This window comes from Micromys minutus (assembly GCF_963924665.1).
Source record: "Micromys minutus genome assembly, chromosome: 2".
Classification (NCBI taxonomy): Eukaryota; Metazoa; Chordata; class Mammalia; order Rodentia; family Muridae; genus Micromys; species Micromys minutus.
The window spans coordinates 71,272,468-71,287,497 of NC_137971.1; the positions used below are offsets into that span (position 1 = coordinate 71,272,468).

The 15,030-nt window shown below is 44.1% G+C and overlaps 1 protein-coding gene across 1 annotated transcript; it reads left to right on the forward strand.

The window, feature by feature from the left end:
* Positions 1-1,186: 1,186 nt before the first annotated feature.
* On the forward strand, positions 1,187-2,240 carry LOC308417919 (uncharacterized protein; the record flags this gene model as incomplete). The annotated part of the gene is made up of 3 exons (XM_080913227.1): positions 1,187-1,333; positions 1,514-1,627; positions 2,116-2,240. The coding sequence occupies 3 exons, from the start codon at positions 1,187-1,189 to the stop codon at positions 2,197-2,199; spliced, it is 345 nt and encodes a 114-aa protein (XP_080769353.1). The 3' UTR covers positions 2,200-2,240.
* Positions 2,241-15,030: the final 12,790 nt, after the last annotated feature.

The following is a 15,030-nucleotide window of genomic DNA, read 5'->3' on the forward strand; positions in this document are numbered from 1 at the left end:
TCTTTTCTTCTACCGTTTTAGTCCCTAACACTAGATAAGGGAAAAGGAAATGATACAGAGATAAGGTTACTTCCCTATCTAAACTTAGTTCCCAGTGACTAAATGCTTCAGATTGCCTCTCCTTGCTATTGTCTTAACAATAATCAGTATAGTTAAAAGATTGGTATAGTTCTTAGCCCAACTCTAATAAAACATTCCAAATTGGATCCAACTGTATAATCACAATTCAAATGTTAAGTTTCTCTTGATTGCCTTTAAGATAAATGTAAAGTCTCCTGCTGAATCTACACTATCAGCTATGGTGCTCAAATACAAGCTTCCTTTGGTTGTCTTTTAACTATGGACTTAAGGTGTTTTTCTTGCTAAAACTATAAGATCAACTCTATTCACAAGCTCATTCCTCTTGGATATTTCATGGGACTCTCACAAATGGCCCAGAAATCTTCGACTCCCTCCTAAGCATGCGAGAGAGAAATCCAGATGGACAGGTGTACAGTTTTGGAAGATCAGGTGGTTGTGAACGTCCCAGGTGTCTGGGATAATCAAAGAACAGATCTCTGATCCATATCAGGAGCAGTCAGTATTTCTCAACTAATTGAAGATTTGTAGACCAAGCTGGTGGAAACATCCTAACTGGAGGCCTTCATTTTCTAGCTTATTAACAGCCTTTCCTCCACAGGTTTGCTTCTAGCTCTATGATACACTGACCACAAACACAATACTAAACATCTATTCACAGGATGCTTCCACCTCGCTGACCTTGAGAAGGTTGTGGGTCTCCTGAGTCCAAAGCACCCTCAACTGCATGTGGGTCTCACAGGCCAAGAGAGAGTCTCCCATAGGTCTGTTAGCCTGGGACTTGCTCACAGACTGGCACTTGTAGACTCTGTGGCCATTTTGGATGAGGGCTAGAAGACAGTGATTCAGGAGCTCCAGTGATGTAACCCTGAGCAGGACCACTAGGGAGCACAGTTCCTGAGACGCCCCGCCCCCTGTCGATGGTTTTACGCATGCGTCCTGAAATCCTGGTTGTGTTCCTATCAATTTTCAGTTTTCACCTACATTAGGGTGCTTACGGAGCTGGTTCCCGCCCCTTCTCAGCCCTGGTACCCGACCACAGACACCTCAGGCTGGGCAGGCGATACCGGGGGCGTTGGGCTGACCCGGGGCTGGTGAGGGACTCCACATGGCGCAGCGGGTTGCCCGGAGAAGGGCCTCCGCACGGCCTGCGTTCTGTAAGCCCGGGGCTGTGAGCTTCGCGGACGTGGCCGTGTACTTCTCCCCGGAGGAGTGGGGGTGTCTGCGGCCCGCGCAGAGAGCCCTGTACCGGGAGGTGATGCGCGAGACCTACAGTCTCCTGGGCTCTCTTGGTGAGAACCTTTCTGACCACAAGGGGCAGCGCCGCGCGTGACAGCGTGGGTCCTGTAGTGGAACTGAGAGCCCTGGGCACCGGCGGTCCGGACCACGTGGGTCGTCCTCCCGGACTAGTGGGGTTTGCTATCTTTCCATCCAGGAGTCCCAGGTGCCAAACCAGCGCTCATCTGCTGGCTGGAGGAAGAGGCTGAGCTGTGGGGACCCCGTGCCCAGGATCCAGAGGTGGCCATGTGCAAGACAGAAGTCAGCTCAGGTGAAGGACTGGGTACTCCTGCTTGGGGGACCTTCAGTGTTGCCAGCCTGTGTGGTGTCTTCTAGTGACTGTACTTACTGCCTGGCAGTTTGTACCCTGTTTCCTGGTGTTGACAGCTGGCCCCTGGATTCACCTAGAAAGGGGCTGTGATTGTTGCTGTCCAGTGCTCTCACCTCAGATCTGAGGGTCACTAGGATGTATGGGTTGCAGCCCCGCATTCCCGCTCCTGTGCTGCCCTTACTGTGGCTCCCTTCTGGAGGCTCCTTCAGGTCTTGCTGTCCACCTTTGACAAGTGCTTAGCCCACGGCACTTGGGAATGAGGACGGCACAGAAGCCTTTCTTTATGCTGCATCTGGACATGTGTGTACCCTGCATGCTCAGATGCTGTAGCCTCTACCCTTCTGTGCCCTGTCTGTCACTATGTGGGGCTGTGGGAATCCAGGGGCAGTAAAAGTCAGAGTCTGAGCTTTTTCATGGACTCCCAGCAGGTTCCAGACACGAGGAGGAAAGGAAGAAACCAAGGGAAGAGACCGAGACAATCCAGAAGACATTTTCTACAGAAGCTGAGCTGAAGAAACCACACCTCTCATTTGCTGGCCCCCCTAGCAACTTGGATCTGCTGTCCAAGGACCTTCAGCAGGGACAGCCCACCTCTGGTGGCGTTCAAGGCACAGTTCTAAAGTCAGCCAAGCGTCATGGGTGCCATGTGTGTGGGAAGAGTTTTGCCCAGCGGCCCACATTGGTGGAGCACTTGTACACTCACACGGGTGAAAAGCCATTTCAGTGCCCAGAGTGCAACAAGTGCTTTGGCCGGGCTTCTTCCCTGAACATGCACCGGATCATACACCGAGGGGAACGACCTCATCGCTGTCCTAACTGTGAGAAGTGTTTTTCCCAGCGGTCCACATTGGTGGCGCACCTGTACACTCACACGGGTGAAAAACCATTTCAGTGCCCAGAGTGCAACAAATGCTTTGGCCGGGCTTCTTCCCTGAGCACGCACCGGGCCATACACCGAGAGGAGCGGCCTCATCGCTGTTCTGACTGTGGGCGGACCTTCACACAGCGCTCTGCCCTCACTAGCCATCTCCGTGTCCACTCTGGGGAGAAACCTTACTGTTGTGCTGATTGTGGACGCTGCTTCAGCCGGAACTCTGGTCTCCATGAGCACCAGCGGGTGGTGCACAGCGGCAAAACCCCCTTTAGTTGCACACACTGTGGCAGAGCCTTTGCTGATTCTAAATATCTTCGGCGCCACATGCGCATCCACACGGGTGAAAAGCCTTATTCATGCCCTGACTGTGGACGCTGCTTTCGCCAGGGCTCTGAAATTGCAGCCCACAGGCGGACACACACTGGTGAGCGTCCCTACGCCTGCCCTCAATGTGGCAGGCAGTTTCGAACAAAGTCAGCTATGACAAGTCATCAGTGGGTCCATCGGCCAGGAGCTAAAGGCCACAGGGACAGAAAAGACAGTCAGTTATCTATATCCCTGGACCCTGGCCAAGAAGACCCGGATCCACCTGTGGGCTTCCAGCTTTACCCAGAGATAATCCAGGAGTGTGGGGGATGGTCTTAAAAGTACCAGCATAGAGGGTGAAGCCCAGAGACTTGAAACTATGGCATCCTCCGGAAGTCACAGGCATTCCAATTAGTGCTGGTCCTGGGAAGAGAATACAGTTTTCTAGGTGGCTGGTTACCAGATGCATTTGCACACACCGGTTCCCGAGTCTATTGGGCTGGGGTGGGAAACCCCACTAGAACTCTATCTGAGAAGCAAGGGCAGTTTCCTGGTCCAGAAGTATTGAGCGACTTGAAGAGAACCTTGTTGAAGTCGTTGCCTCCTTAATTCAGAGGCGTATGTTCATGGCTCTGTGTGGATTGTGACAGCTGCATTTTCAGGGATTGAGTTACTGACTGGTCAAGAGCCTGGTGTGGTGGTGCCTGCCTATGATTCCCGCAGTGGGGAGGTAGAGACAGAAGATCAGGAATTTGAGACCAGTTTGGGTCACCTGCGACTGTATCTAAAGATAATAAAAGGGAGATTAATTGAGTATTGAAAATCAAAGTACCTCACCCCCCACCCCGTGAGCACCATGTGTATAATTTAATGTATTATTAAAACTAATAGTAAAAGAAAAAAAAAAAGGAGGAGGATCTTGGGAAGACAGCTCTTAGGAAAGTACTTTTTAAGGCTGAGAAACCAAATTCACTCCCCAGCACCCACAGTAAGAAACTGTGGCAGAGAGAAGATTACCCTGGAGCTCACTGCCAAGCATGGCCAGACTAGTTAGTGAACTCTAGAGCAATGAGAGACTGTCTCAGAGAAGCAGGTGAGGCTCCTGAAAGTAACATTAAAAGTCTTCTGGCCTCCATTGCACACTATTATTGTTGTAGTTAGATTTCTCGGCTCATGCCCAGACAAACCACACCAAACCAACACGGTTCCATGTGGACAGGTTTAATAGAACAGGGACGGGGCAGGGGTCAGGGTCAAGGGAAGAGAAGAGAAAAAGAGGAAGAGGAGGAGGGGTCTCAGTCTTTTATAGACTTCACTTGCTCTCAGGTGAAGGTGGGTTTTTGAACTGATGTCTTCTGGGAATGCTTCAGCTATTTCCATGGCGATGGATGTGCCAGGTTCCTGTCACCTGTGGGTGGCGCCATCCCCGGGGATAGGACCTATCCTAATGCCAACATTTTTGTTTATTATTATTGTATATTCATGCATGTGGATTCTAGGACAATTTTGGAGGTTTGGTTTTGTTTGTTTTTTAAGATTTATTTATTTCATGTGTGTGGGTACAATGTTGCTGTCTTCAGAATCATTGCTCTTACCCGCTGAGCCATCTCTCCAGCCCTTTACTGTAGGTTTTACATCAAATTCAGGTCATGTGTGCACAGCAAGCATCACCCTCTGAGCCATCTCGGCAGCCTGAACTTATCACTTTAAAACCTACATTTTTGGCATCTGAGGATGTTATTTCACAAACCATCATGCTTTGTCACACACAGTGTCGTTGGCATTGTACACACTCTGAAAGGGACATCTCGATGTTTGACTTTTGTTTGTGTGTGCTGAGGATTGTGCCCGGGGTCCTCATGGACTCTGCAGTGTAAAAGTATATGACCTCAGCTTGGGTTTACAGGTTTTTAATATGAAGTGATTTATCTCAAGAGCAGGAGAGAGGACTGAATGATTAAAGGCGCGTTCCTTGCTGAAGACCTGGGTTCAATTCCCAGCACCCACACGGTGTCTCACTACCACCCACAACTCCAGTTCCAGTGCTTTCTGCTGACCTCAGAGGGCACAAGGCACAGCCAGTACACACACACACACACACGTGCAAGCAAAACACTGAATAAATGAATAAGAAATTATTAATCAGGATGTGGTGGAGTCTTTAGTTTCAGCACCAGGGATGCTGAGGCAGGAGGATTTGAGTTCAAGGCCAGTCTGGGCTACAGAATAACACTTGTCTAAAACAAAGTAATCAGTCATTCGGGGCTGAAGTTGTGCTTAGACCTTTCTTTGCATGAGGGTAGCCCTGCGTTTGGTTCCCAATAGTGGGGGGAAAAGAAATCTGCTGGATGTGGTGGCACATGCCTCTCACCCCAGCACTCAGGAGGAAGGGGCAGGTGTGTCACTGTAAGACCTGATTTTGCATTCTCATTTTCTAGCCAGCCCTGGATCCTCTTTTTTTTTTTTTAAGATTTGTTTATTTTATGAGTACACTGTAACTGTCTTCAGACACACCAGTAGAGGGCATCAGATCCCATTACAGATGGCTGTGAGCCACCATGTGGTTGCCCAGGACCTTTGGAAGAGCAGCCACTTAACCACTGAGCCATCACACCAGACCCCCTGAATCCTTTTCTTGATTTTAGTATCTTTTTCTCCCACACTCTCGCCCTTTCCACAGCACATAACAAAAAGGTTAAGGAATGCTAATAGGTGTTAGGAGGTGCTTGTTAGACTCCTGCATAATCCTTAAAACAACTGCTGTAGCTACAGATCTAGCCCTCCCTCTGCAGTGAGTTCCCACAGCAAGGCTGCCAACGCACAGAGATCTGAACCTCCCTCTATGCTGTGAATCCCTACAGCACATTCTCTTGGCTCATTACTGACTTCTTAGCCATGAGCTCAGCTATGCTCTCAGATCAGCCATCACGGGATTGCAGCTAACCTTTATTTTGTTGATTAATAGTCCCAAAGCCCAGGGTAATGATTCTGGTAACTCAAATGCCAAACAAGCCATGCAGTACTTCCGTTAAATAAAATGATGGATGCTGTTGACTTTATATAGAAAGAAAACCATACGAGGTTAAAATCAATGGCAACAACCCACTATGGCAACACATACCTCTAAATTCAGCATTTAGGAGGTCCAGGCAAGAACTTAAGGACAGGGGCTAGAGAGATGGCTTAAAAGTTAGGAGCACATTTGCTCTTGCAGAGAGTTCAGATTCAGTTTACACCACCCATAAGATGGTTCATAACTGTAACTCCAGTTCCAGCTGATGTACTTCCCAGACCCCTTTGGGTACCAAGCATGCACTTGGTACACATATGTGCAGGCAAACACGTAAATGACTAAATCTAATTAAAATACAAAACAAAAAAAAATGAGGCCAGTTATAGATAGAGGCTAGCCTGGTGTATAAGAGACCATGTCCTGAAGAAAAGGAGAACTGGGGAGATAGTTTGGTGGTAAGAATGCTTCTCCAATAACTATGAAGAGATGAATTCAAAACACCAGTTCCTATAGTAAGTTCTGAGAAGCCAGAGACTTTCTCAATGGAAGAGGAGGAACAAAACAGCTGGGTATTGTGACTCATACCTACAGTCCCAATACAGAAGGGTTGCTGGAGTCCCAGGCCATCTTGGGCTTCAGAAGTTACACACACACTCACACACACACACACACACACACACACATACACAAACCTACACATATACACAAACATGCACATATACAAACATACACATACACCAATTTACTTAATTAAATATGGACAGAAACATCAGGAAACCATGACAGCCCACTGACTTGTTGCATGTCATGTTGTCATCAGTTTCTCTTACTGCCCAGTCATCGCACCACCTCACAGGGTCACAGGGTGTCTACAGTACAACATTAAAGAGGACATGCAGGTAACCTTTACTACTGTGCACTGTAGCTGGACTTTGCTACTTTGCGGGTTCTCCTGTCTTCCACCATGCTCCACACTGTCCCCATTTTCATCACTATTATCACCCCGGTATCAACCCTAACACTAGATAAGAAAGACACAGACAGACAGACAGATGCTGATTTCAGGACCATCAGAATAACATCTGATCATCCAGCCGAAACTTGAAAGGTCAGGAGGCTTGGAACGATGTATTTCACCTTCTGAAGACAGTAAACGACAGCCCAGAGCACCACTCCCAGCAAAGATCTTTCATAACTGTGCACCACATGCGTACTTGGTGCTCACTGCTAGCAGCCTCCCAGAGCCGAAGCTTCCTGTGTCACACAGACCTCGACACAACCTGCTGAAAGATCTGAAATCACGCTGTGCCGTGGGAATTCACACCACTCTATCTCAAATCAGTATAGAGCCAGTGAGCAGAACCCTGGTCTTGACCCAATGTATTTGCACTGAGACAGGGAAAAGTATGGCCGCATGAGAAAGAAAAAGAGCCCCTTGCCCTGAAGTCTGTCTGAAGCTTCTCCCCAGCCGAAGAGCAAGAATTTTAGGAAACATTTTGTCGGAGTGGAGTATTTGTTCACTGTCTAAAGATTATCTTTGTATTATTCAGATGCTGATTTCTGTGCTGGCAAGAGATCTGATTGCAGGCAAGACTTAAACTATTATTATTAGGAAGCAGCTCAGGTCGCAGTTGTTCATAAACATTGTTCTCCATCACCTCTTGATTGGGTAAAGATCGAAATGGCCAACTGGTGGGCCGGAGAGAAAAGACAGAAGTCCCGGTTAGAAAGAGGTCTCGGTGGAAGCCAGAGAGGCCGGAGTTCCACCCAGACTTGGAGAAAGAAGCAAGGGCTAAGAGATGACTAATTAAAAGGTAATATGCCACGTCGCGGGACATAGGCCAGGCCAGTATTGCCAGGTTAGACTAGCTGAGAATCTGCCCAGCTAAGCGCCTAAACTTATAATACATATACGTAAGTGTCTGTGTCGGAGCAAGGGAGACCATAGAAAGACCATCACAGTTACATTTGGCTTCCAACGTAAGGGCACATATTATCCAAGCTTCAGGCCTGCGAAAAGCAGAGAACAAATACTTCCCATAGCAGTTTTCCAGCTGGGCAGGAGGTAGTCCTGTCAAGAGATGCCAAGAGCCCCAGGATGAGCAGCACAGCCCGGTAGAAACAGGGAACTGAAGCTTCAGCGCACTTCCCAGGCGCAGCTCCTTCCCAGGCCCTGCTCTGCAGCGGAGCCTTTGAATAAAGCCTGTGAGTTAACTCCAGCTGCCAGCCCCCCAGCAGTATCCCAGCGTTCTCCAGGCTGTGGGGAAGCCAGCACTGCACAGAGGCTTGCAAGGAGTGCTCGCCCGCACCGCGGGGAGCAGGAGTGCAGATCCAGTTCATCCTCTGGAGACCAGGTAGGGTCCAGCAGCGAGGGGCCAGCAACTTCCCAGAGCTGGGCCGAGTAGGCGAGGTGCCAGCTGGTGCCTGGTAAAGTGAGGCTGGACCCTCATGGGAGGACAAACAGCGGACCCGTCCAGCTCGGGGTGGTACGAGGAGACAGGCTGCCTAAGGACAGGACCCTAAGCACAGAAGCTGCCAAGGCTAGACCAGCAGAGCCAGCAGCCAGCGGGATGAGCTTACTACGCAACAGAAAGAACCTGCATTGGTGCAGAAGGCAGCGGACAGAGAAGCTTGTCGCGGCAGAAGTCATGCCAGAAAAAGTATGCAGAGAGTGTGTTAAAAAAAATGAAAAAGACTAAACCACAGAAGGATGAGAAAGAGTTTAGAGAAAATTAAACGCGGTAAAAGATATTAAGTTCAAAAACGGTAAAGGTGAACTAAATAAATGTCCATAAAAAATAAAGTCTCTGAAGGAGGAAAAGAGAAGTAGCGTGTCTTGAAAGACACATATATGCTAAGGAAAATAAACTGGACACAAACAATCATAGGAAGAAATACTGAGTTTAACTATAAAATAAAGTCTACAAAAGGAGAAAGAAAAATAAGCTAAAATGTTCTGTAAGTTTGCACAATAAAGAGAAGTCTCCAAAGGAAAGAGAGAACTAAAGAGATTAAAAAGAAGACACTTTCTTTGTTTAAAAAAAAGAAAAGGAAAATACAGTGGAAGAGGGCATGTGGATTCTGTATAATTTTGTTTCAATTATCAGTAAACAAATAATTATCTTTTTTATAATGATTGAAACTTTATACGTCGTTTTTCAGAGACAGACTTAGAGAAGGAAAAGACTGAAAAATAAATGCTAGATTGAAGGCAATAGAAAAGATCAGAAAATCCTTTGATTCAGGATAAAGGCGCCTCAAAGAAATCCCGTCTAAAGCCTACAGCGCCACCTTGTGATGGTATTGCAAATGGCAACCTATCGAGATGTTAAGTAAAGAGGCTTCAGCTATGAGCTGACATAATCAGACTAGACATTTTATTAATATTGTCAAGGATCAGTTACTAGATGAAGGTCTATATGCTAAGTTAGAAGTAAAGATTCTGTTTAATGATGCTACCTTAAAGCAATGTCATACAATAAATTATGTGCTTCATTTTGTAAATTTCAGAGAAATAAAATATATATACATGTTAATAATCATACAATTGATACTGAAGATTTCAATATGTTTCTGCCTGGTGTTCTGAAAATGCTGTTTGTGAGATTGCACGTTTAGATAACAATATTGGAAATGCCTTTACAGATTGAAGTTGACAATCCTTCAATATATGTATCCCTTTTAAGACAGCAATATTTTAGACATTATGAAATGAAATATTATATTAACATACCTTACAATCCCACAGGACAAGCAGTTGTAGAGAGAACTAACATTGTCCCAACATTTTCTCTTTTAGTCCAATAAAAGGCTCTGTCTCTAATATCAATAAACTATACACAGTAAGAACAATTATGAGAAATGCCAGGTAAGAATTACATTCACCATATCCAGTCCACTTGCATTTATCGACCTTTAAGAAAATATTCCACTATCTATCCTATTTTGAGGAGTCCAAAGTTCTGTACCTAAATCACTTTTTATTGTTATGTAAGTTTTATATCTTTCAACTTTTATAACTTACATTACCAACCTAAAAATTATCTCTTTAGACCTTCAAACATTTTCTCAAATCCTGAAGAACTCAAGTGTGTATGTGAAACTATAACCGTCTAGTCTTCAGCTCCAACAGAGACCTGAGAAGGATAAATATTATCAGAGCAAACAGAGAGAGCAGAGAAAGCAACTTTGAAAACTATGAAAAGGACAGAGACATCTGGCTGCCTGGACAGTCACCCAGGGGCAGCTGCCTTTGGGATACAGGGTTAGACGATCTGACAGACTTATCTGTGAAGCAGGGATTATGAAGGACTTGCCGAGTTTGTCTTGGCAAAGTTCAGCAGTCCACTTTCTCCATGTCAAGCCTGTCCAGGGTGCTGGACAGAAGTCGAGGAAGGGCAGTTCCTGCCCACGGGCTTTCCCAATGACATTTGACGAAAACTCTATATGGAGACTCTTCAAAACCCATCCTCTTGTTTGAAGTAGCATGGGAGTGTGGCCAGGGGCTGATGAGTCTCACCATCACAGAACACTGTAAGTAAATAAAGCATCTTAAATGCCATATATTGTAGATCTCTGAAGTGTTTGAAGAACATCTGTTTTTGTAAAATACATCTGAATAGGCTAACATTTGTTTCTGGATATTTACCATTGGTTTGACTTTGAAAATATCTACATGAGGCTATAAAGGGCCTGTTTCTGTAATTTACTAAACAAGTACCTAACAAGACCACAAAGTTTGATTGACTACTAATTTTCACTTCTTAATTATTCCAAACAGTTTGTAATAGTAGCTTTCTCCTTCCTTAGTTTCTCTTTCTTTCTTCTTTCTTTTCTTCCTTTCTTCCTTTCTTTCTTTCCTTCCTTCCTTCTTCCTTCCTTCCTTCCTTCCTTCCTTTCTTTCTTGCTTTCTTTCTTTCTTTCAAGTTCACTGTAGTTGTCTTCAGACACACCAAAAGAGGGCATCAGGTCCCATTACAGATGGTTGTGAGCCACCATGTGGTTGCTGGAATTTGAATTCAGGTCTTCTGGAAGAGCAGTTAGTGCTCTTAACCACTGAACTATCTCTCCAACTTTTAAAGGCTAGAACTTTACATTTTAAATGAGTTGCATAGGTACCTTAAACAAGAATTGAAACACACACACACACACACACACACACACACACACTTGTGCACATGTGTGTGTGTGTATATATATATATATATATATATATATATATATATATATATATATATAATGTTGTAACAAAAATAACCTTTAATTTGTATTGTTATACAAAAATTCATACCAATGTAAAATAGTTGTCTTGTTGCTCTCTAGTCTTTAAGCAATCTACCCTTTTATCCTATCATTCATGCCCCCCTTTTCTTTTCATCTTCCTTCTTCCCATTTCCTCTTAACATTAGATAAGAGAAAAAGTATACTATAGAAAAGAAAAGGGAGAAAGAGATTCCTGGATCTAACCTCTTTTATTTTGCTTTCTTCCTGACCAAACCCAACAACTTGTCAACATCAGTGATAAACGGCAACAAAGATCCATCGAACCATCAAAAGCCATCCACCCATCTGCTGGGAGTCAGGGCATCTTTCTCTTAACATTTCTTCCTGTTCTTCAGGGACAAAGGTACCTAGAGATCTTGGAGTATTGGTCAAGTCTTGGAAGTGATGCTGTATCATTTAAGGTCCAGTCTCTGTGTGATGGGAAAGTGCAGGGCTTTACTGAAGTCCTGGCTGAAGCAGTCTGAGAGACTGGAACATCCGGCTTTGAAGTTGTCCTGGATGCAGCTCTTTGAAGGAACTTCAACTGAGGCAGCCTGTGAGGCTGGATCACCTGGGGTAATGGGGTGCTTGTCTGTATTGGTGTCTGATGCTTTTGTTCTGAAAACATACAGACTTTTAAAGGTAGCATACATATCTTCATTAACAGATTGTGGGATGTGCCGTGTGCACAAAACAGCTGAACGTAATTCTCTGCTCTATGTTTGAGCAGGTAAGAAGCAGGCAGCTTTGTAAGACCCATTTGCACTATAAAACCAAGCTGTAATATAAATCTCCATCCATGCCATATAAAAGGATGGCATGTAAGACTAAGTCATGAGGACTCTGTAGGTAAAAAAATTTATCAGCTACACGTAGACATTTCTGTCTCAGCCAGTCTCAGAGCTGTTTCCATGTAGAGGGGTTCACCTGTTTTGTTGTTTGTCGTGGTAAATATTATTTGGGACTTTCTACCCCACTTAGATCACTTAGCTCCCAAGTAAAAGACACAAAACCTTTACATTTATAACAAGCCTTAATGCATTAGAGCTGGGCAGATGTCAGCCCTCTATGCTGCTCTATTTACTTCCATTTTGATAACCTAGGGAGAGAGATCACCTGGGCCACTTGTCCGCCAATCTGCCAGCCCCTCGCGATCATGCACTCATGATCCACCTCCCCATGCTTTGTATCTCTTCTTCCTGCTTTGTATCTCTCTTTTCTCTGCTTCCTCAGACCCCGAGCCTGAGAACTGTTGCTCCGCCTGCTCTCTCCTGCCCAGTCTAAGCGGTAGGCATCTTTCATTCACCGATCATGGATAACTTGGGGGGCAGGTTTGCACAGCACCAGGTCTCCTCATCTTGGAGCAACCAGATCTTGGGAGAGAGAATTTAGCATTTTAATATATAGCAGCAGCACCAGACCACCCTCCAGTTATTCTTGGGCTCTTTCTTCGTGTCTGTACTCATGATTTTCAGGAGATCTCCCCTAGTCAAATCTGATCTTTTGAAGGAAAAAAAAATAGCTTTTTGTTTTCTATGAAAACAGAGGCATAGCCTCTTCTCCAACACAGTACATATCCCGGCTTGGTTCTGAGATTATCAGCATCTTTAAAATATACAGGCTGATTTAATTCAGCAGTTTTCTAGTGTCTCTCAGAACTTGTTTTTTTTCCTCATTCGCATTTAAAAATATAAAATTAATAAAACACTTATATAATCTGTCTCAAGGGGTCTTTGTAATCACCATCTGTTTATTAAACATCTCTTTTGAAATATGGTTAGACCTTTCTACAACTGCTTGTCCTGTAGGATTATGTGGTTTGCCTGTAATGTGTTTTATGATGCAATATGCAAAGAGTTCTTTCCTAATACTAGAGACATATGCCAAAGCACTGTCAGTCTTAATCTGTACAAGTGCCCCCATAATAGACATAACTTGTAATGAATGTATTACACAATCAGTCTTTTCAGAACTTAAAGCTGTCGCTCGTTAAAATCTTGAATATGTCTCTATGGTGTTACATACCACATGGTTACATAGTTTAATTTTCTAAACTCTGCAAATTGGAACACATTTATTGGCCAAATTGAATTTCTTTGGGTACCTGCAGGTTATTCCCTGCAGGTAATGGAGTTTGGTTATACAAAGAACAGGTAGAACATTTCCTAATAATTTTCTTGACTTGTTGCCACATGATAGAAAAATCTTTCTTTAAACCATTGCTGTTGACATGGTGTTTCTTATGAAATTCTTAGGCTTCTAGTGAATTTCTTATTAATAGTTGACCAATTTCATTATCAACTGTGCTCCAGGGCCTGATAGACCTGTATGGGGCCTGGTATGTGTTACATGCAATGGCTGATTTCTATTTTTGACTGTTTGTTGTAGTTGACTGTACAGTGAAGTTAATTCTAAATCATCTGGAATAAGTTCAATGGTCTCAATATTGAAACAATTCTTTCTGTATACTGAGAGCCAGTAACTATGTTACGAGATTCAGGAAAATCCCATGATACTATACTCGCAGCTCTGGCTTGTTTAAATTATAAGGCTTTGAACCCCTTCATTTATTTTAGAACACAGCGGCTCCAGAAATTAGTGTCCTTTCTATTCTATCTCACGGGGAGAATCCAATTAGTTCTTTTTATAAACTGAAATCTCCTGCTTTTGGAAGTCTCCTTTTTTCCTTTCAGAATCAATGGAGAGACCTTTTTTTATAGATGTAGGGCTGTGATTATTTTTACTCTGCTGGTGTGCTAAAAATATCCATTCTCTCTCTGTATCAGAATCCCTGTGGGAGAATGAGCGGTAGGCAAAATAACTAAAATGCAGTCAATCTGTGGATCTGAGCCATCCAATGCGAACCTGTAATCTTTCTACACAGCCAATTCTCTCTCAGCCTCCGCTGAGGATTTTCTTAGACTAATTAATTCCTTATCACCTCGTAAGGTTTGGAACAAGTCACTCAGCTCCTGAGCTGTTAGTCCAGTTGTGGACCTTAGTCAATTAACATCTCCCAGTTTTTGAAAATCATTAAGAGTTCTTAATTGGTCCCTCCCAACTTGTACTTTTTGTGGTCAAATATTTTGCAGACCCGTCTTGTATCCTAGATACGCAATAGACTCTCCTCTTAACAGCATCTGAATCAGTCACTAAGACATCATCCATATAATGATAAATTACACATTGAGGAAACCACTTAGGAATTATTTCTAGCAGCTCTTGTACAGAATATGGGCACGTGGTATGACTGACATTCCTTGTGCTAAGACTTCCCAGTGCTGTCTCTTTATTGTACAACTGTTACTGTAAGTCGGCAGTGAGAAAGTAAACCTTTCCTATCATGCTCATTCAAATGAGTTGTGGAAGAGCAATGTTTTAAATCAATCACCATCAAAGGCCATGACTCTGGAATGTAGAAGGCAACAGGCCCTCAGGCTATAAAGAGCTCATTGGCTCACTCGTCTTTTTTATGGCCTTTAAATTTGTTAACATCCTCTATTTTCCTGATTTATTTCTTATAACAAACACAGGGAAATCCCATGAGCTGCTAGACTTTTTAAAAATACTTATTTACTTTATTATTATAAGTACACTGTAGATGTCTTCAGACACACCAGAAGAGAGCATCAGATCCCATTACAGATGGTTGTGGCCACCATGTAGTTGCTGGGATTTGAACTCAGGACCTCTGGAAGAGCAGTTAGTGCTCTTAACCACTGAGCCATCTCTTCAGCCCTAGATTTTTTTCAGTGTGTTGAGCATTTAGTGTTCCCATACCCACTATTCTAGTACCTGCAATTTTCCTTCTTCATAGGTCATTGATCTACCTATACAGGCTTATCAGTTACCCATTTTAAAGGTAGGGTGGTTGGTACCTGTCATGTC